The following is a 20,879-nucleotide window of genomic DNA, read 5'->3' on the forward strand; positions in this document are numbered from 1 at the left end:
CCAGAGGACAAGGCTCTTTAGCAAAGGGGAGGTCCCGATTTCTGTGGGTTTCTTTTTTCACAAGCCTTTCCAGGAAGTGAGATTCATTTCTTAGGGCTGAAGAAGTAAAAGGCCCCTTCCCTGGGGTCCCTGGGGTTTGGGCTAGAGCACTGGAGCAGAAAGCTGGGCCGGGCTCCCAGGGCTGAAGCCCCCCTGGCCGGGCCTCCAGGCCCAGTTCCTTCTGTTTCCTTCCCCTCTGCTGGGGGAGAAACAGGGACCCCAGGGGGAAGACAGGGAGCTGACAGCAGCCCTGATTCCTCTGCTGAACGTGATCAGACCCCCCACCCTGCCCCTTGGGAGGGTGTCTGCAGGACCAGCCCGGACACACCCACACCCTCTCTTTCCTGGCGAACTTTTACCCCAAAGAGGAACAGAAGAGCCCACACCTGCCCCAGGGTCTCTGAAACCCTTGGCAGGAAGGGGAACTGTGGGTGATTCACATGCATATATTAAGGGTGTGTCAGCCTCCCAGCCCTCATCCTTGCCCGGTGGCAGTAAGGGCATGGCCTCGGGAACCCCCCAACCCACCCCCGTGCCCCCACTTCTCTTCAATACATTGTAAACAGCACATTTATTGGTGGTTTGCAAACCTCTGGTAAAAAGCACAGGAACAGGGCTCTCCTACATGCTGCCCTGGGCCCCAGCCCGTCAGGCATGCAAGACGGAGCTGGTAGATGAGTCAAGACATCTTCAGGAGCAGGGCCAGAGGTGGAGAAGGCCCCACACTCTTCCATCCCCCCTGCACACTGACTTGGGCCTAGACGACAACCAGGAAGGCAGGCCCAACTCGATCCCCGAATCCCTGCCCTGCAGTGACTCTCCTTGGTGGCTGCCTTCCTTCTCCCCCACTCACCCTCTCTGATCCCCGCTTGAGCTGGGACCTGAGCCACATGCTTGGCTCCCTCACGCTGGGACCAAACCCGCTGCAGTCAGGCTGTTTCTGCGGGCCCTGCCTCTCCAGTCAGTTAGCCAGCAGAGTGGAGCAGGCCTGGCCCTCTTGTCATCACTCTGTGTACCCGGCTCAGGGCGGGGCAGTCAGCCAGGGACCAGGATGGGCAAAGGCTTGTCCATGTCTCCCAGCCTCTGGTGTCTGCCCAGTCTCTATTCATTGGCTCCTGGCTGAGCCTCGAACTTCTCAGGGCCTCAACAATCCAAGGTGTGGCACCAGTGCCTCCTCCTCCAAGATGCCCCCCTGGCTTGATGCCAGACTTGGGGCTGGGCTATGGACAGTCAGCCAAAGCTGCTACTTCAGGGCCCTGAGGACAGCCTCCAGCTTCATGGCCATGGCCAGGTCACCCTTCACCTTTAGCCGCCCACTCATGTAGGCCCCCAGGGGCCGCAGCTCCCTGCACAGAAAGGCCCGCAGGTCCGCTTCCGCCATCTCCACCACCACATCCGGGATGCCGTCAGGCACCCCGTGTCCTACCCTCCCGTGCCCTGTGGAGGGAAAGAAAAATTGAGCATTAGTAGGGGGGGTGGCTATGCAGCAGGGGGAAGATCCGGTTAGCACGTCCCACTGGGAGGAGTGGAAAGTAATAGTTAAGTGTTCAGGTTCTATTTCCCTGAGTTCAAGTCTTATTGGCTGCGTGACCACTCCAGGCCTCAGTTTCCAAACTGGTGAAATGGGGAGGACGATCATCCCTGAATCAGAGACTCGCAGCGAGAAGCAGGTGAGCACTGCATGTGCTCAGCACAGAGCCTGGATGCAGCAGGCCTGCCCTGTGTGCGGGACTCTGGCTGTAGGGGGCTCAGCCGTCGGAGTCGTCCTGCTCAAGGGGACAGGGCAGGGAGACAAAGGCCCGGATTGTCATTGTCTGCACATGCTGTCGGAGCCCCTGACTGCTACGGGTTCCCTCTAAACTGTTGCAGGAGCAGAGAGCAGTTTTAAAAAGGACCACAGGGGTGGTGGGGTTGGCTACAAGCGACCTGGCTGGGAAGGCGGGGGCAGGGAAGGCAGGGGCACCTGTAGTGAGGTCGAGGAAGTAGATGCTCTGGGTACCACTGGGCAGGATGACATTGAACTGGTAGCAGGCCCCGACCTGGCTGACCAGGGCCTCCGACAGGAAGGGCTGCAGGGCAGTCAGCAGGCCCTCGGCCACGGGCTGCTTTGGGCTGGGCCCAGCACCAACGTGAGGGGCAGGCTGTTCAGCTTCGCTCACCATCTCCAAGGTGTCTGCTGGGGGTGGCCAACAGAGTTGGGGAAGGAAGCAGAGAGAAGAAAGTCAGTGTGCTGCCAAGGTCAGGCTCACTGTGACCTCTGCACGTCTCATGGCATCTCCCTCTTATACGCCCTTCAGGCCTGAGTTCGACTTCCTCCTCGGCTAAGCAGCAGCCCTTCAGCTTTCACACTCTGGGTGCTGTCTCTTCCTCCCACGGAGGCTCCCAAAGGCCTCTACGCATTCAGACAGCTGGGCTCTTTTCACTGCCTCAGCTCCCGTCGGCTCTAGCAGTGGGGGAGGCCTGAGCAGCTGGGCAGGTGTGCACTGCTCAAAGGCGCTCAGCTAAGGGAACGGGGAGCAAAGCTGAGCATGCGCAGGACATGGAGCCAAGCACCCCGGGAGCACCTCCCCTTCTTCCCGGGGCTCCTCACCTGACCCTGGGGCTGAAGCACCTCCCGCCACGGAGGACAGGCCTCCTCCCAGGAAGCAGAGGGCCAGCTGCTGGAGGGTGCTGTCCAAGCTGGGCCCCGTTGGGCTGTCGTGGGGGGGCTGGAGCACGGCCTCCACTGCCAGCTCCACTCGGTCCACCTCCAGCCCCCACGCCCTGGTCACATCATTGATTTCCAGCTGGCAAACAACGTGCCGAGAAATGGAATTAAATCAAAAAGCCATTCTGGGAGCACCTTCTTCGGGCTGGAGGTGCCACAGCCCCCCTCCTGGGCCAGGCTCCCTCCTGGGGAGTGCAGAGGACAATATACAACCTAGCAGCTGGCGTGAGCAACTACAACCAGGCCTGACCCCTGGAGGTCCAGGGAGTGGGCAATGACACCAGGAGGAGTGGAGTCATCCCAGCCAAAGAGTAGAGCAAGAAGGAAGACTGCAGTGCTGTGATTTATAAGAACTAGGCATTTGGGGGCACCTGGGTGGCTCAGTCGTTAAGCGTCTGCCTTCGGCTCAGGTCATGATCCCAGGATCCTGGGATCGAGCCCGCATCGAGCCCCACATCGAGCCCCACATCGGGCTCCCTGCTCGGCGGGAAGCCTGCTTCTCCCTCTCGCACTCCCCCTGCTTATATTCCCTCTCTCGCTCTTTGTCAAATAAATAAATAAAATCTTTATAAAAAAAAAAGAAATATGCATTTGATCATTTAACTGATAAAATATACTTCTATATATTTGTCTTTGTTCCTGACTCATAGCTCCTCCGACCCTTGGAATTGCTTGTGAGGAGAATGATAAAGGGGTCTTTTGTGATGGTAAGAAAGGTGATTTTTGGACCCCACTCAAGGGTGGGGGCTGGGTGCCAGAAGGACCAACTATGTGACTGGAGAATTGGAACTTTCAGTCCCACCCCAAACAATGACCAATGACTTGATCCTCAGTATGCAAAGAAGCCTCCATAAAATTCCTAGAAGGACTGGGTTCCAGAGCTTCCAGACCGGTGAATGCCAGAGAAAGGGGTGCCTGGGGAGTGCATGGAAGCTCTGTGCCCCTTCCCCCGACCTCGCCCTGTGTGTCTCTTTGTCTGGCTGTTGATTCTTACCTTTTATCATATCCTTTAGTAAACTGGTAAGCATAAGTGTTTCCCAGAGTTCTGTGAGCTGCTCTAGCAAAAAAAACCCAGGGAAGTTGCTGGAACCCCCAATCTGGAGCTGGTTGGTCAGAAGCATAGGTAACAGCCTGGGGCTTGTGACTGACATCTTTAGTAAGGAATGGGGAGCAGTCTTGTGGGACTGAGACCTTAACCCATGGGATCTGATGCTGTCTCTGGGTAGACAGTGTCAGAATTGACTTGAATTCTCGGGATACCCTACTGGTGTCCAAAAATTGCGTGGTGTTGTGTGTGTGGAAACCCCCCTTTCGCACACTGGAATTGGGTCTGGGAACCCCACAAGGACTTTTTCAGTCAATGGAAACAGCATGTACAAAAGCCCAGACAGAACCTGGAATGTCTGGGGAAGTGTGAGTAACCACGGTTCCATTTAGCTAGACCCTCAAGTGTGGGCTGGGAGACTGGAGACAGCTGAGGGCTCAGATGTGGGTGGCTCTGGCTCACTCGGATTTATTGGCACATGAGGAGCCTCGGAGAGGAGTTTAACAGGGGGGTGACAGCAGACTTGATTGTTAGGAAGATCCTCCTGGCTGCTCTGTGGACACTGGATTGAAGGGGGCTGAGGGTGGAGACATGGAGACCGCGTGGGCCATTGTTTCAAAGTGCAAGCAGAAATGAGGCAGGTCTGGTGTCAGAAAGAGAGGTGGCTGTGAGGCCAAGATAAGCAGAGGACAGAGCACAACTCTGTCAACTCTATTAAGCTACAGCAAGACACCAGGGAAACAAGCAGTAAGTGTGGTGGCCGCCTGGCTGTGCAGTGACGGACGGCGGAGAGGGGCTGGCTTTCTGGTGTGGGCTCCTGCACGGATCGTGAGCACAAAGGGACACACACACTTGGGGGTGGCTAGGGGAAGGAAGAGGACTTTTTTTTTTTTTAACATAATCAGCTCGAGGTGTCTATGCAACAGCAACTGTCCACCAGGCGGTTGGATAAATGGGGTCGAGGTCACAGGAGTGGGGCTGGAGCAGAGGGTTGTAAACAATCAGTGTCCAGAGGCAGCACGAAGCCTGGCCGGATGAGCCCTCCCGGGCGGTCCCAGGCAAAAAGAGGCCATTGATGGAAACTTGGAAACTGAAGGGCAGGAGAGCAAGGAGTAACCAGGAGTGATCTGGGAGGAGGAAAAGCCGGAGCGGAATAACGGAAGCCAAGGGAAGCAGAGGATCCGAGAGAGGGAGGGGGAGGGGGGTGCACAGAGTCAGAGGCTCCCACTAGGTGAAGCAAGCATAGGATTGAGAAGAGCGGGGAGCTAGCAGGAGGGAGGTCATGCTGCTGTCTTAGGAGTCTGGAGGAAGCCTAGACTGAGGACAGGGGTGGGCAGGGCCAGGGAGAGGCGGGGAGAGGTGGGGGAGAGCTGTCAGGGGCTGGGGGTGCAGAGAGAGCCTGCGCCCACGCCCACACAGGAAGGAGCAGAAGGAGGACTAACAGAGCAAGAGCTGAGCCCCAAACCCAGAGCACTGCCCACGCAGGGAGCGCAGGGAGGAGCCTCAGAGGAAGCACCGCCTGCAGTGAGGCGGGGGAAAGAGCGCAGATGGCAAGGAGGTTGAAGGGGTGACGCTGGAGGAGCTGAAACGGTTCCTGTCCTGGAGTGTTTGCCCCGCCCCCCCCCCCCCCCCCCCCACGGAGGAAGAGGCCAGGCTGCAGCAGGGGGACGTGGTGTGGGGTGAGCAGTGAACGGAAGCAATAGGCCTGGGGGAAGAGTAAGCAGCTAAGGAGGGTCCAGCAAGGGAGAGTGCGGAGTGTGTGTCCCTCCAGGGAAGCGAAGGCAGAAAAGGGAGTGAGAATGAGAAATGTACGCCTGCCCCTGGCTCCTGGGAGGCAGGCTGGCATTCCCGAGACTTCGTTGTAACCATAGGCACTGACCCCACTCTACCAGGAGCCAATTCCATCTGGGCAACAGGCCCTAAGTGACTAACATCCTGGTGTGGGACCGACTTCCCCCAAACTGTCTCTCTCAGTTCTGTTGCACAACATGCCTGGTGTTCTGGTTTCTTCCCTGACCAGCCCCTTACAGTAATAAGGCTGAGATCAGCTTTCTCCTCTGAAAAGTACACTAAAATGGAATGTAGTTTCATAAATAAAAGCAGTTACCAATTTGTTATCAATTGTAGAAGATGGAGTGCTGGATTGAGGGGTGGGGGGGGTGGGAGGGCAGGTGATCTGCCTCTGGGCCAGCTCTGCCCTTGACCATGGTTCTTGGGGGGTGACAAATAACTTCTGAGCCCTCAGTTTCCTCCCTCCAAAATAAAACAATATCGGCCCTCTCGCAGCAAAATGTAAAGTGGATACACGTGGGCAGTGAAAGGACTTGTAAACTCTAAAACGCTCAGCACGTGAGAGCGAGCGTCACGAGCACACTACCCTCTCCTCAGCAGTTTCCCCCACGGGGTTGGTTCACTTCCGGAGGGGACTGGGACCTCCGGCACTGGCATTACCCCACCCCGCCCGTCCTCGAACCCCAGGTCCCCAGGGGAAAACAGAGCCAAGGGGACTAAGGGGAAACCTCACTCAGGTCCACCAGGACACGGGAGAAAGCCCAAGGGGAGCATGGGGAGCAGGGGACAGGCTGCCTCAGGTGACACATGCCACATTTCCACCCTATCCTGTCACAGAAGGGATGCAAGGGGAATTCTGGTGTAATTACTCACACATGGAGAGGCAGGAAAAAGGTCTAAATGCCCTTGTGTCACTTTGTTCTGTTCTAAACAAGGAACACAAAGCCCCCAAGATGCACATGCTGCCCTGTGGAGCACGGAATTCCCCAGAAGGTGACTGTGCCAGGAGGGCCCCTGCTCCTTTCACCCACCCGCCTGCGAGGCCCAGCGTTGTCATGGCAACGCCTGCAGAGCAGTGAAGGGTGAAACCCCAGCAGTTAGGCAGGGCCCCAGAATCTAGGTCAGGCCACTCCTCTCTCAGGGCCCCTGTGCCTCTCCAAGACAGGCTTGCCCAAGACCACTATGGGCTGCACCCATCTTCTGTTCCTCAGTCCCACCCAGACCGCAGCCTCCTCCAAGGTTGGAACATATGGTAAACTGAGGCCCAGAGCAATCTGGTGCTTTGCTCAAAGTGCCCTGGCAGGCAGAGCCAAGCCCAGGACCCACCACTGACCTCTACCACGTGAGGAGCTGCCTACCAGGAGCTGGTCGCTGATCTTGAGCTTCTCCATCTGGATCTCCCGCAGAGGCCTCTTGAGCAGGGCCTTGGTCATGGCGTTCTGGGCCGTCATGCGCGTGGCCATGTTCAGGTCCTTCACAGTCATCACAGACAGTACCGGATCCCAGATGCGGAACTGGACATCGGCCCCCACGGACAGCACAGCCCCATCCTTAGAGGCCAACTGTTGGGGAAGGTCGTGAAAGAGGAGACACTCAAGGGGCTGGTGCTGTAGGGAGGTCAGGCCCACCAAGACCACCTAGCTTGACCCACCCTCCTGGTACCTAGCTCCTCAAGGGGAAAATCATGTCCCCAAGTGCATGTCATTAGGTACACTGAGCAAGGATGTCCTACCAGCCTCCATCCTCAACTTTCTGGTTTCTTCTGCCACCCTACCCCTGAGGGCTACTCATACACCAAGGTACTGGCTCCCACAATCACTCTGCACAAGCCCCCACTCCCTCTGTCTGGGGAGCTGAAAAGTTCCTCACCTTGCAGGGAGGGACACTGAAAGCTCGTGTCCTCAAATCCACCCGCTGAAAGGAGTCAATGAAGGGCAAGAGTAGAACCATGCCAGGCCCTTGAGGGGTGCGGATCCGGCCCAGTCGAAACACGATCATCCGCTCATAGGTGGGCACAATCTGTTCATGAGGGTAAGGGAAAGGGATAAAGTACTGGGCCTAGGCTGACAATGGCGTCTGCTCAGGTACCCCCCACCCCTCTCTCTCCTTTGCCTTGGTCAGTGTCAGCTATCCTTAGACCTTTTTAGAAGAGAAAACCAAGGCTCTGAGAGGTTAAATGATGTGCTCAAAAATCACACAGCCCCTGAGTGAAACAGGCAAGAATTGAATGCAGTTCTGAATGCAGTTCCAACCCCAAGCAAAGGACTTTGCCAACTTTAGAAGTAAATAGGTCCAAATTGAGAAATGAAGGCCCAGAGAGGGTGACTTGCCCAAGGTCACACAGTATTTGTTTCAGTGGCACTTTTAGGACTAGGATTTAGTACCTTCTAAAGACTTCCTTCTAGACCACACCAAACCCAAAGGCTTTCTAGAAAGTTGACTGTTGCCGAGGGCAACACAAAGGGCAAGGCCTGCCTGGGCTTTCACCTTCACTGCAGCTCTCAGCTATGATCCTTAAGTATAGCTCAAGGCTTTCCCCTCTGCACCAGCCCTTGCTAAAAACCAGGCCTGAATTCCTATTATTCATTACCTGCTGGGCCAAGTGGAGTAGTTTTCAGTTCAAATTTTAGCCTAACCCAAAGAAAGGAAGGTGTGGCAAAGATATCTGTGTGCACCTTAAAGCCAGTGTCCAGACCCCAGGACTTGGGAGTTTGGGAAGGCTTGTTTACCACTCACTGGCTCCCAGTATGACTTTGGGGAAAACTGAGCCTGTTTCCTCATCTAAAAGATATGAATGAACAATCCTCGACCGGCCCATTTCATTGGGTGTGATAATGTGATATTTAGGGGAAGGGGACAGAGGATGGAGAGTGGGGCCCAATCCCCCTAGAGTCTGACCCAGCCAGCCTTACCTTCAAGGCGAACCAGCCAGAAATGGGAAAGGTGATCAGCAGCAGCAAGAACCCCAGGAAACTGATGAGGCTGTGGCAGAAGTAGGAGGGCCAGCTCTGAGGTGCATCTGGGGACAAGAGAGCAGAGGCAGTCAAGGAACGCCAACTGGTTCTGGCAGGACAGCAGCAAGCTGAGTGAAGTTGGTCAAGTGCACCTTTTGCCCACCTCCCCCTTCGGCGGCTCGTCCTCTGAGGGCTCTCTGTTGCCTCCTTACCTAATTCCTGTCTTTAGCCAGATGCTAGTTAAGCATGTTCCCTCCTCCCGCACATCAAAACTAACCTGCCTCAAGTCCCACCTCCACAGGGCCAAGTCTCTGCTAGGCAACAGCCATTAGATTTGAGAAGCCAATCCATGTGATGCTCTCCTTGCCGGGTATCTGGATCAATTCTCTTGTCTGATATATAGTGCCTCCCAGGTATGAGAGCCAGGAGCACCCGGGCATCGGTAAACACTGTGCTGGGTTGAACTGAATGCTGGTGGCAGAACACATTCCTCCTCTACCATCACCCCCAGAAGTGTGCTTTCAGGGCATCCTTTTGGAGATAATGCCTTAGCCTAAAGTGATAAAGCATTAATGGCTCACTAGGAACCAGTGAGGGCGAAGATGTTCTTCCCTAGCTCACAACTCACCCCCCCTTTAAATGCCCTAAGGACTATCAAATTCAAGTAAAACTTGAAGTGGCTTGGGGTAGGAGATGGGAACTAGGAAGATGAGGCTCATCTGAGACAGAGGTCCTGGCCCCTGGAGAACCAAGAGCCCAGGATGAAAGTGGAGCTTAGAAAGCCCCAGAATCTAGCATGGTTATCATCCTCTGCTCTCTTTCCCCTCCCAAGCCTGGTGAGGAAGTAGACAGGAGTTTTTGCTCGGTCCTCCCAGGAACTCCATGCCCTCTGGGCTCTCCAAGCCTCAGGACATTTCCTGTCTGGCTCTGACCCCTGTGGCCCCTGCAGGAAAGGAAGCCTTGGAGAGGGTCAGCTGTCATTACAGGAAGGTCAGGAGAGACCAAATCCTCCAGAGGTTGCTTGTCAGACTGAGGCATGTGGGATCTGGCACGGGGACCAAGGGAATTCCTCAAGGCTCTGAAGCAAGAGACGACCAAAGCTGACAAAACAGGCAGCTGAGGGCCTGGCCATATCCACCAGGAAACAGGCAGATGCTTAAGCTTCAGGCACCTAGAAGTACTCCTAGGATGAAGATTCTGCCATTTCTCTGTGGCCAAGCGCCCTTAGAGAGGTGGTGACCTCCCATGCCTAGACTCTGGGTTCTTTCTGGTCAAAATGAGAATTTGAGGGGTCTCCTGCATGGCCCAATCGGTGAATCTGCCGACTGTAGGTTTCTGCTCAGGTTGTGATCTCACTCCCTGAAATCTGGCCCCATCTGCTTGAGATTCTCTCCCTCTGTCCCTCCACCCACCCTCCCTCCCTCTCTCTCAAATAAATAAACCTTTAAAATGGGAATTTGAAATCCGTTCCCAGGCTTAAAGGGCTGATACGAGCCGAGAGGAGAAATGAGGGGATGAGGCCTGTTAGAAGACGAGAGAGCTCCGGGCCAGGAGCCCAGTAGCCCTAGGGAGGGCAGATGAGCGCTAGCATCCCAACGCCGGGTCCAGGCCCTTCTCTACATCGTAGCCACTCTCGGTGCCTCCTCTTAGAATGCGAGGGCGCCAGACCAGCTGACTCCTGAGGGTACCAGCCGGTCCCCGCCCCGGGTCCGCTGTGCTGGGCGGCCACTCACCGGCCCCCGGCCCCACGCCGCCCTGCTCCGGGGACAAGCAGCCCTTCTGCGAGCCCAGGAAGCCGAAGCTCGACTGCTGGAAACGGTCAAAGTCCCCCAGGGGCAGCGCCCGGTACCCGGACCTGCCGAGCATGGCTCTTGACAGGGGCGCGACGAGGCCGGGACACAGAAACCGGCCGCTACCCGACGCGCCCCCGCCCGCCGCCGCTTCCGGTCTCACTGGCCACGGGCGCAGGAGGCGGCGGCTAGCCGGGCCGGCTCCCGCCATCCCACAGCGCCCCCTGCGCGGGGAGGACCGAGCCTGCAGGAGTCGTGCCTCCCTGCTCTGCGGGGCCTTGGAAAAAGAGCTGGATGGCAAAGTGAGCTTTGTGAGTGGGTTTTCAGGAACCGAATTTCCTCCACAATCAAGGAAATGCTACCAGCCTTCTCAGCACTCCCGCTGCAAACTCACACACTGGGGTGGGAGTGTCGGGATGTCTTATCTAGAATTAGGGTTTCCCCAGGGCACTGTCAGCAAATTATTCCTCCTTGTGTCCCCACAGCCCCACAGAATGGATCTCAATACTTATTTGTTGAATGAACCCGCAGTCAGCCTCACTGTGGTCAAGGTGGGGCGGGAAGGCCTGAACTTTGGCACAAAAAGATTAATTTTCATGTGCAGACCTCAGGGAGCACAGCAGAGTGAGGAAGGAGGCAATAGCACAGAGCATCCCTGAGCAGGCCCTCCAGAGTATCACAAAGGTCCAGAAACAGCACACCCCTTGATCCAGAGGTAACTTGACCTAGAGGTAACTTGCCTCTCCATGGCTTGAGAAAATCTAAATGCAAATGGTAAATTTACTCTGAGAAGCATTGATTTTCAACATGGAGTTGGGGCAGGGTGTCTTTCAAAGTGAGCAAAGAAATTAATAAAGCTTTCCTTGTCTCAGCCACATGCCAGCCCTGTGCCTCCTCAGACCCATAACACCCCCAGGTGTGACTCTTCCAGGTCCCTTCTGCAGGGGCTGCTCAGCATCTTTGGCTTTTCCTAGTTTGATGGCCTGATTCTAAAGCCCTAAGGGTACCGATCAGGCTGGAGGATAGGGTAAGGCTCCTCAGGCCTCACACAGTCCTGGCAAGTTGGCTCTCCCTGCCATTCCCTTCCCCCACACAACCCAGACGATAAGCTTTATAAGAGCAAGGTCCCATCACCATCCCTAGTCTGCTCCAAGCCAGAACTGAGCTCAGAATTGTACCCGGGAGTTAGCACAGTGGTCGGGATGGTTTGCTGTTTGAAGCCAGGGCCTTTGGCCCGGTGAAGCTGCCTGGAGTTGTGCTTTCTCCCCTCACCAGCTGGGAGCTGACATGCTTCTCCTTTGGCCAAGAGCTAACTTGCTCTCTCCTCACTGTCTTCATACCTGCTCACCAGCTCTCCCCCTTCCCTCCCTAACCCCTCTGCCTCCGACTCACCAGCCTCTCCAACTGTCACCCAAGGCATCGTCTTGCTCCTCATCTCCACTCAGTGTCCTCCCAGTGTCTCTGACTCAGATCCCTCCTCTGCATCCCACAGCCATTGTCCTGGACCAGGCTACCTGTCCTAGGTTGTCAGAGTGACCGTCCCAGCATGCATGTTGGGTCATGTTTCTGGGTTCTAAACTCATTCTCTGTCACCCACAGAACTGTTCCATCTCCTTAGCCCTGATCCCGCTCATGGGTCCCCTCTTAGATCTGAAAATAACGAAAACTAGTTCCTAAACAGACTCTCCTGTTTCAAACCTCCAGGCCTTTGCACACGCTGGTCCAAACGCGCCCCGCCCCGCCCCACCCCAAGTTCCTTCAAGTCCAGGCTGAGGATCTCCTTTCCAGCCAATCCCTCTACTGTGTGAAAACCTCTGGGTAACTGCTCTTCCATTAGACCTGGAGTTCTTCCAAAGCAGGGCCACCTGTGGCTCATCTCTGTGGCCGGGCTCAAAGCCGAGGGCGGCCGCTGCCTCCCTCCCGCTCTGCTCCGCCACGGTCCCTTTACCCCCAGGTCAGCTGAGCGTCCTGTCTCCTCCCAATCCTCCCTCCGGCTCTGGGCGTGTCTTCAAAGCCCACCGCCGTCCTCTCCGCCCCTAGAACCGCCCCTCCGCTCTGTCTCACTTCCTCTCGGGAGGCGGGCCCTGAGCGGGCACCGCCCCTTTCGCACGGGCTGGGCCGACTCTGGCGTCTGGCGCCCATCTCTCGTTCCGCTTCCCCTCCCGCCTCTCAAGCTCAAAACCAAGAATCGAAACTGTGCTGTGATCCATGCAGCAGGAGCCTGAGCCCGCCCGATCTCCGGGTCCCCAGCAAGACCCCGCACTGCCCCACACGCCCACCATGCCTCCCCCGGAGTCCGTCTCCGAAGGCCATCAGCCCAGCCCCAGCCACAGCCCTGCGGAGGTACTACTGGGTTTGGGGAGATGGGATTTAGGCTTTGTTGATTTGCTACGGTGCGGGGAGAGGTGGGAAGGGAGAGGGTAACTTGACCAAGTACCTTAAAGAGTGACACAGAGAGAAAACCAGACATTGGGTCCTGACCCTCTTGGCTGGGGTAGAGAGGGGTACGTGAGAGTAGAAAAGGGCAACAGGATGGGTTAGGGGAGCCTCTCCCGGCTGGGATTCTCCACGAACAAGGGGCAGGACGCTGAGGGTCCGTGACACTTGGGACTGGACTCTTCTGTCCGTCCTGGCGACTCGTCCCCTAAACCCTTGCCTCAGATGAAGGTGCACAGATTAGGGAGAATGGCGGGAGTAGCCCTATTGCGCAGGCCTGGAGCCAGGGGGATGTCCCAGGTGTGGAAAACCAAAACCCAAGTTCCCAGATCAGAAGGTGGGAAACTGGCCCAGATGAGAGAAGTGCCTTGGCTAAGGCCTCAGAGCTCCTGTGGTGGTTTCTCCACTAGGATACCTCCAGGATCCTTCTCTTGGAACACCCTGCGTGCCCAGCCCCCCACCCCTCCCCGCTTTGACCACAAGGGCTTACTAGGTCCTCCTCCTGGAAGCTTGCCTCAGTCAGCTCCCGGAAAACTCCCCAGCTGCCCTCCTCCCGCAAAGGAATTACTTACATCACTTGCTCGATGTTTTCCCAGGCCCTTTGGCTTCCCTTCACGAAAGCACCATCTTGCAGTAACTTTTATTATTTGCATTATTAGAACTAGGATTTATTAAGTTCATAATTAGAACTAATTATGAACACTCCTTCCAGGTACTGTATTAAGCACTTTTTTTTTTGCTATAAAATATCCATAACATAAAACTTACCCTTACCATGTTTTTAAAGATTTTATTTTTTGTAAGTAATCTCTACTCCCAATGTGGGGCTCGAACTTCTGAGATCAAGAGTTGCATGCTCCACTCACTGAGCCTGCCAGGCCCCCAAAAACTTAACCATTTTTAAGTGTACATGTCAGTGGCATTAACTGTATTCACAAGGTTGGGTAACCGTCACCACCATCTATTTCCGGAATTTTTTTTATCACCCCCAACAGAAACTGTACTCCTAGGCGGTAGCTCCTTATTACCGCCTTGTCCCAGCTCCTGGTAACCTCCAAACTACTTTCTGTGGATTTGCCTAGTCGAGATTTCATATAAGCGGACCATGCAATATTTATCCTTTTGTGTTTGGCTTATTTTGCTTAGCATAAATGTCTTCAAGGTTCTCATAGCATGTATGAGAATGCCCTTCCTTTTCATTTTATTTATTCATTCATTCATTCATTTATTCATTTATTTATTTATTGGTAAAGACTTTATTTTTAAGTAACCTACACCCAACGTGGGGGTTGAACTCACAAGCCCGAGATCAAGAATCACATGCTCCACCAGCTGAGCCAATCAGGCCCCCTTCCTTCCTTTTTAAAGCTGAATGATATTCCATTGCACGTGTAGACCACTTTTGTTTATCCATTCATCTACTGATGGACACTTGGGTTATTTCTACTTTTGGCTATTGTGCATAACAGTGCTATGAACATGGGTGTACAAGTATCTGTTTGGGTACTTGTTTTCCATTATTTTGGGAAATATATATCTAGGAATGAAATTGCTGGGTTATATGGTAGTCCTGTGTTTAACTTTTTGAGGAGCCACCAAACCACATTAAGCGCTTTATATGATATTATATGAGATACACTTAATGGATCTCCTTTCTAAACTGAGTCCCATGAAGGCGGGGATTTATCTTATCCATCCATGGTTCTTAGGGCCTAATACTCTGTCTTATGGGAAGTTGATGCTACATTGTGGAGTGAGAGCAGGAAGGCCAGAGTAAGTGGGGGAGTGTGGTCCTGGTAAGCCTGGGTTTTGTATCATCCAAGGACTGCGCGGAATGGAATACTGGAGTCCCACTCCAGCCTCCAGCCACAGGAGCGGGTCTGATGGGTGGGAGCTCCTGGATTTCAGGCCTCACCCCCACCTCTCTGGTCCCCCAGCAAGCCATGGAGGAGGAGTTCCAGTTCCTGCGCTGCCAGGGCTGCCAGGTAGAAGCCAAGTGCCCCAAGCTGCTGCCTTGTCTGCACACGCTATGCTCAGGATGCCTGGAGGTGCCGGGCATGCGGTGCCCGATCTGCCAGGCACCCGGGCCCCTAGGCGCTGACTCGCTGGCCGTGGATAACATCTTCTTCGAGAGTCTACAGCGGCGCCTGTCAGTGTACAGGCAGATCGTGGACGCGCAGGCCATTTGCGCCCGCTGCAAAGAACCTGCGGACTTCTGGTGTTTCGAGTGCGAGCGGCTCCTCTGTGCCAAGTGCTTCGAGGCGCACCAGTGGTTCCTCAAGCACGAGGCCCGGCCCCTGGCGGAGCTCCGCAGCCAGTCGGTGCGGGAATTCCTAGACGGCACGCGCAAGTCCAACAACATCTTCTGCTCCAACCCCAACCACCACACCCCTATGCTGACGAGGTGAGCCCGCCGGCCCGGGGTGGGGTGGCACATCCGAGAGCCGGGTAGAAGGTGCAGGGAGCAGAGATCCAAAGAGTCATGCAGCTGGGAACGTGGGATAAGGAGCTTCAAGGGTCTTGCAATTCAGAGTGTGGTCCGCAGACCGGCAGCATCTGGGGCCGGGACCACGGTTTATGTTATCTCCTGCAAATGGATAGTAATCCTAAACAGTTTCCCCCTGTAATAAATAATGCTGCAGAATCATCTTTATGCACTTATCCAATCATTTCTTCAGGGTAAATTTTGGAAATGGCATTGCAATTCAGGGGTATGAAAATTTTACACTTTGATACATGTTACCAAACTGCCCTTTAGAAAGTCTTACAGTGGAATTTTCCATGTCCTGGCCATGGAATGTGGGTATATGGTTAGATTCTCAATGAGATGCAGGTAGTTTCTGTCTGAAAAGTCAAAACCATAACACCGTAGTATCTTGGAATGCCTATATGAAAAAAAAAACAATTGAATCCAGTTAAAATTATTTTTATTAAACAGCACAGGATTTTAATTCAAAATTTTTGATAGTACAATTGTATGGTTCAAAAAATTACACAATTTATAAAGAGAGGGGGCAAAGTCTCCATTTCACTCTGTCCCCATCTGCTTAATTCCTACCACTTCTCCCTCCCCCCATCCATCCACAGTTCACCGTTGTTACCAGTTTTGAATGTCTCCAGAGTTTCTTTGTGAATATATGCACAGGTAGGGGTATATAGTCTTATAAATTCTAATTTTCCCCCTTTTTAGCCAAAAAGGGAGCATAGGTACATGAACTCTTCCTGCTCTCAATAGATTGCTCTTGTAAGATTCTTAGCAGTGCTGTTTGGGGATCTGCGTAGCTAACGTATTCTTTGCCCCTTGGGGACACACTCAGAACTGTACTACTGCTAAAACTCAGTGTGGCTTGCTTCCTGTGGCTTGCTTCTGGCTGGGACTTTTACGACCTGCTCTACCAGAATGACTTTCTGGCAGATTCCTCAACAGACAGACATTAGAATTTGGATTTTCTTGTTTGTTTATTTTTTTAAGATTTTATTTATTTATTTGACAGAGAGAGAGATAGCGAGAGCAGGAACACAAGCAGGGGGAGTGGGAGAGGGAGAAGCAGGCTTCCCGCCGAGCAGGGAGCCTGATGTGGGACTCGATCCCAGGACCCTAGGATCATGACCTGAGCTGAAGGCGGACACTTAACGACTGAGCCACCCAGGCGCCCTGGATTTTCCTGTTTGCTGTTAAGATTCAGATTTAGTGGCTTTTTTTTTTTCTTTTTTTAAAGATTTTATTTATTTGACAGAGAGAGACACAGCGAGAGAGGGAACACAAGCAGGGGGAGAGGGAGAGGGAGAAGCAGGCTCCCAAGGAGCAGGGAGCCCGATGCGGGGCTCGGTCATGACCTGAGCCGAAGGCAGACGCTTAACGACTGAGCCACCCAAGTGCCCCTGGATTTAGTGGCTTTTTAGATGTTTATTGGCCATTGTTTTTTTTTTCTTCATTTGTGAATTGCCTATTTAGGTCCTTCGCCTGTTTGGTTTTTTTTCTTCAAGAAATCAGTCTCTAATTTCAAGAGCCAACAGTCCAAACATTTTCTCCTGTTGACCTTTGTCATTGCATTTCCTATGAGGGATTGTGTTTAAGTGTTTCGTTTTATAGAATCCAGTTCATCAGTCTCTTCCTGTGTGCTATCCTGCTTCGATCATGCTAGGAAAGATTTTTTTTCCCCAGGCCAGTGTTAAAAATATTTTTCTTATATTCTGTTTTAACAATCTCATGGTTTTATGTTTATAATTGAATCTTTAATTCATATGGAATTTATTTTTCTTTGTGGTATAAAGTAGGATTCCTCACTTTGCTTTTCTCTCCAAATTGAAAGCTCGTTCTCTCAACAACTTTTATTGGATAATCCACTCTAGCCTTCATCTCAAATGCCCTTTTCATCCTGTACTAAATGCCCAAGTAATCACGGGTATGTTTGTAAATATCTGTTCTGTGCTGATGATCTGACTATTCCTACGCTAATCCTTACTGCCATACGAATTCCCAAGGGCAAATTCCCATTCTTCTTCAGAAGTGCTTTTGCTTTTATGGTCTTAGAGTTGATGCAATTTCAGAACTTACATATTCATTGGGATTTTGATTGAAAATATATAAAATGTGGGGAGAGTTGACCTCATCTCTGATTATATCTTTTGAGTTTTATAGTTTTATGGACATACCTCTTGAACTTTTTAATTATAGTTAAATTTATAATATTTAATGACCCTGTGAGTAAAACCTTTTCCATTACCGTTTCTAGCTGGTTATCATTAACATCCTCTAATCCTCCTAATTTATTGTATCAGCCATCTGATTGAGCTCTTTTATTCTTGTAAGTTTTTCCAATTGATTCTTTTGGATTTTCTAGGTAAACAAATCATGTCATCTGCAAATAATAAAAACTTTTTTTCTCTCCAGGATTTACACATATTACCTCCTTGTAGCTTTGTTTTGTTAGCTAGGACCGTCAGAACAATATTGAAGAGTGAGAGAAAGTGGTTAGAAAAGGCAACTTTAAAAAAAAGAAAAGAAAAGAAGACAATTTTATCTTATTCCTAGCTTTCATGAGAGTTTTTCTTATTTACTCTGCTGTTTATTATTGGCTTCCTTAGGTAACTACAAAATCACATTCAGAAAGTTGCCTCCCACTTCTAGCATAAGAGTTTTTTTGTGGCTGCTATTTTGTTTTATTTTTAACTCAGGAATGGGTGTTCTTTGGGATTCTGTGAAGGTGTCCTTTTACCTTTCAGTGTGATGAATTATATAGCAGTGTTTCTTTATGTTGAGCCATTTTTTGAATTCCCAGGAGGAAAAACCCTATTTGGTCCTGATATACTATTATTTTAATTCATAACTAGAGTCCATTCAACCCGGTTTTATCTAGGCTATTGTCTATATTTATAAATGTGATTGATTTTTATGAATACATATGATTTCTTTCAAGGTTTTTGACCCATTTTATACTAATATCTTTCCATGAATTTGTAAGCTTTTTTGAACATGGTATATACACACACACACACACACAAACACAAATTGCTTAGCACAGTGCCTGGTACATATTAAATACTGAGTCAACGTTAAATTCCTATTCCTATAATTTCTTTGCTCTCCTCTAGAACAGCTAAAGAACACATGTAGTTCGGGTTTATAGAAGTTTCTTGAAAAACTATCTGAAACTGATACTTTTTTTGAAGAGTAGATTTTCTCCCTGGTATTGGTCTGTTATGGGTCTTGAGTCAGATTTTCTGGAAAATTTTCCAGTTCATCCTGAGTTCTTAAAAATCCCCTTTATACCTATAATGATGTCCCCTTTCTTATTTCTAAACAAGATGTTAGTAGCTTACAAGTGGTTTGATGTAGGGGTTGGGGTGGGTTTCTCTCTAGGTACGATGGGCAAGGCTGGTCCAGCCAAGAGGGCAGGATTCCAGTCCCTTGAGCAATGTGAATGGCTTCAAAAACCTGACCATATTGCCTAAAACTCATGCACAGAGGGGCTTCTGGGTGGCTCAGTTGGTTGAGCATCCGACTCTTGGTTTTGGCTCAGGTCATGATCTTGGGATCGTGGGCTTGAGGCCCACATAGGGCTCTGTGCTCAAGGTGAATTCTACCTGGCATTCTCGCTCTCCTTTTCCCTCTGCCCCTCCCCCACCTCCCACCCCCCCACCCACGCTTGCACACTCTCTCTCTCACTAAGTAAAAAAATAAAACACATTTTTTTTTTAAATCATACACAGACACTCACAATTCACATTGTTCCAGTTTGCCAGTGGTTACTGGACACCCTCAACTTCTATTTTCTGCACAAAACTTCAGTGCCATAAATAACCCACAGCTTTCTTCAGGTCATGATGCAGTAATAAACCACTCCATCCTTTGACGCTGGGCTGATTTAGGACTCGGCTGGGGAGCAGCACCAGAGGTGGCTTTAGACTTAGAACTCAGCCTGGTGGTGTCTGCCTTGGGGCCACTGGCATTGATCGCCACTTCCATGGAGTACGTTTTTCCAGCCTACTTCCTCCTATGTGGCAGGCTGTCCACTAGGCACTAGGGGATAACTATGAACAGATACAGGCCTGGTGCTCTGTGAGGTCACTGTCTGGTAGAAGAACCAGATCTGCAACTAACCGTCAAGGCTGTAAAGTGCCAACAGGAAACCTGCTCACGCTGAGCTTGGGTAGTTTCACACCGTCCTCTACCTCTGTCCCCGCTCGGCACAGGGCTGACCCGCTGTCTGTGCTCTGTCACTTGTTAAGGGCAGGAGGAGCGCAGGTGCAAAAGCGAGTCGTCTTAGAAAAGGCATTGGCTGGGGAAGGCAGCTTCCAAGAGGGTGTCACATTTAGCCTGATGTGTAAGAAAGGAGAAATGGCATCAGGGGCGGGGTGGGGTGGGCCAGGCAGCAGCTACAAAGGCAGAAGCACTAGTCTGCTGCATTTCAGGAATTGCAAGTAAAGAGATGGCTGAAGGCAGGGGCCGAAAGGGGGAGCTGGAGTAAGACACGGTTGGGGGGGGGGTTGCTTGGAGTTAGGACTCTATCCTATCATTCTGAGAACAAACGTTCTCAGCTTGCTCCTTTTTCATGCAGTCCTTGTTTTACCAGTGAATGGCCTATGGAACATAACTTTGACGGGGACCCAAGGAGGGGCTCTGTTGGAAGCCACCGGTGGGTGTTAAGGCGGAGGGTGGGAGGATCAGATTCTCTCTCTGCACTGTGGTTCTGTGAAGTGGGTAAATTTGGGAGACCGGAGGCCAGTATGTTTGTTTGGCTGCATGCTTATTTACATTTCACCCCATTCCACAAAGAATTTGAGGAGATTGGCCACCATACTCTTGGGTATATGTACCCAGCAGAGACTGAAGCAAAGAATCTGCACCAGAGAAAAGGGAGCCCCATTACGAGACGGAGGCTATGGTCCAGGTGGGGGTGAGGCCTGCAAGAATACAGAGATGGAAGGCTGAGGAAAAGGCCCAAATCTCACACTCCCAGGGCCTGCCTGACCTGGAGGTCAAGGTGGCTGCCAGCCTATTTGGGAGTGCTGGGGAGTGCCTTCCACCCAAGAGTATTATGGGTCTAGGACAGCAGGTGGCGCTGAGACCCATATCTGGGTGTCAGATCCCAAAGCTTGGCGATGTGGATGGCTTCAAAAACCTGACCATATTGCCTAAAAATCATACACAGAGGGGCTTCTGGGTGGCTCAGTTGGTTGAGCGTCTAACTCTTGGTTTTGGCTCAGGTTGTGATCTTGGGGTTTTGGGCTTGAGCCCTACATAGAGCTCTGTGCTCAAGGTGGATTCTGCCTGGGATGGGGTAAGGAAATTAGTCCAGGGCCATCAAAGCTTTGTAGCCAGAAAGCATTTGAATTAGTTGAGTGGAAAAAAACAAAAGACCTATTAATCCAGTTTGAAAGGTGTGATGAGATCATAACCTGGGGCTAGAGTTCCCAAGACCGGAAGTTGGCGTGATTCACAAGAGGTCAGGGAGAAGCAGGCTGGACAGCCCAGGGGGAGGTTCAGGGCAGAGGCAGACAGCATGCAGTGGCGGAGCTGGTAGCAAGGAAGGGCTGCTAACTGAGAAGAGAATGGAAAAGACATCCTGATGGGGCCACTGAGGGTCAGGGCTCAGGGGAGGAAGGCCACATAC

At 52.1% G+C, this 20,879-nt stretch overlaps 2 protein-coding genes across 12 annotated transcripts in view; one reads left to right on the forward strand and one right to left on the reverse strand.

Annotated features, from left to right (window-relative positions):
* Positions 1-593: 593 nt before the first annotated feature.
* Positions 594-12,006, reverse strand: STOML1 (stomatin like 1). Of its 5 annotated transcripts, none has more exons than XM_027571701.1 (7): positions 10,270-10,402; positions 8,495-8,601; positions 7,452-7,601; positions 6,941-7,144; positions 2,630-2,825; positions 2,003-2,215; positions 594-1,476 (listed from the first exon to the last, which is right to left on the reverse strand). In XM_027571701.1, the coding sequence occupies exons 1-7, from the start codon at positions 10,400-10,402 to the stop codon at positions 1,283-1,285; spliced, it is 1,197 nt and encodes a 398-aa protein (XP_027427502.1). In that variant the 3' UTR covers positions 594-1,282. The 5 variants fall into 5 exon arrangements, with proteins under 5 accessions (XP_027427502.1, XP_027427505.1, XP_027427504.1 ...); XM_027571703.1 differs by lacking the exon at positions 10,270-10,402 and adding an exon at positions 11,719-12,006 and having other exon boundaries at positions 1,283-1,476; XM_027571702.1 differs by having other exon boundaries at positions 1,283-1,476; positions 2,003-2,212.
* Positions 12,007-12,429: 423 nt separating this feature from the next.
* Positions 12,430-20,879, forward strand: part of PML (PML nuclear body scaffold) — a 41,396-nt gene continuing 32,946 nt past the window's right edge. For all 7 annotated transcript variants that reach the window (XM_027570548.2, XM_027570549.2, XM_027570551.2 and 4 more), the window contains exons 1-2: positions 12,430-12,669; positions 14,700-15,166. In XM_027570548.2, coding sequence (XP_027426349.1) covers positions 12,535-12,669; positions 14,700-15,166 — 602 coding nt within the window. In that variant the 5' untranslated portion in view covers positions 12,430-12,534. The remainder of the gene's footprint in view (positions 12,670-14,699; positions 15,167-20,879) is intronic.

This window comes from Zalophus californianus, chromosome 6, assembly GCF_009762305.2.
Source record: "Zalophus californianus isolate mZalCal1 chromosome 6, mZalCal1.pri.v2, whole genome shotgun sequence".
In the NCBI taxonomy this organism is placed as follows: domain Eukaryota; kingdom Metazoa; phylum Chordata; class Mammalia; order Carnivora; family Otariidae; genus Zalophus; species Zalophus californianus.

What these genes read in the sequence shown, in the direction of transcription:
- STOML1 (XM_027571701.1), bottom strand. Translation starts at nt 10,402, where the DNA reads ATGCTCGGCAGGTCCGGGTACCGGGCGCTGCCCCTGGGGGACTTTGAC. An exon ending in CTGGCTGGTTCGCCTTGAAG is followed by an intron (nt 7,602 to 8,494) that starts GTAAGGCTGGCT and finishes CCTCATGAACAG; the next exon opens with ATTGTGCCCACCTATGAGCG. An exon ending in TCAGTGTCCCTCCCTGCAAG is followed by an intron (nt 7,145 to 7,451) that starts GTGAGGAACTTT and finishes CTTCCCCAACAG; the next exon opens with TTGGCCTCTAAGGATGGGGC.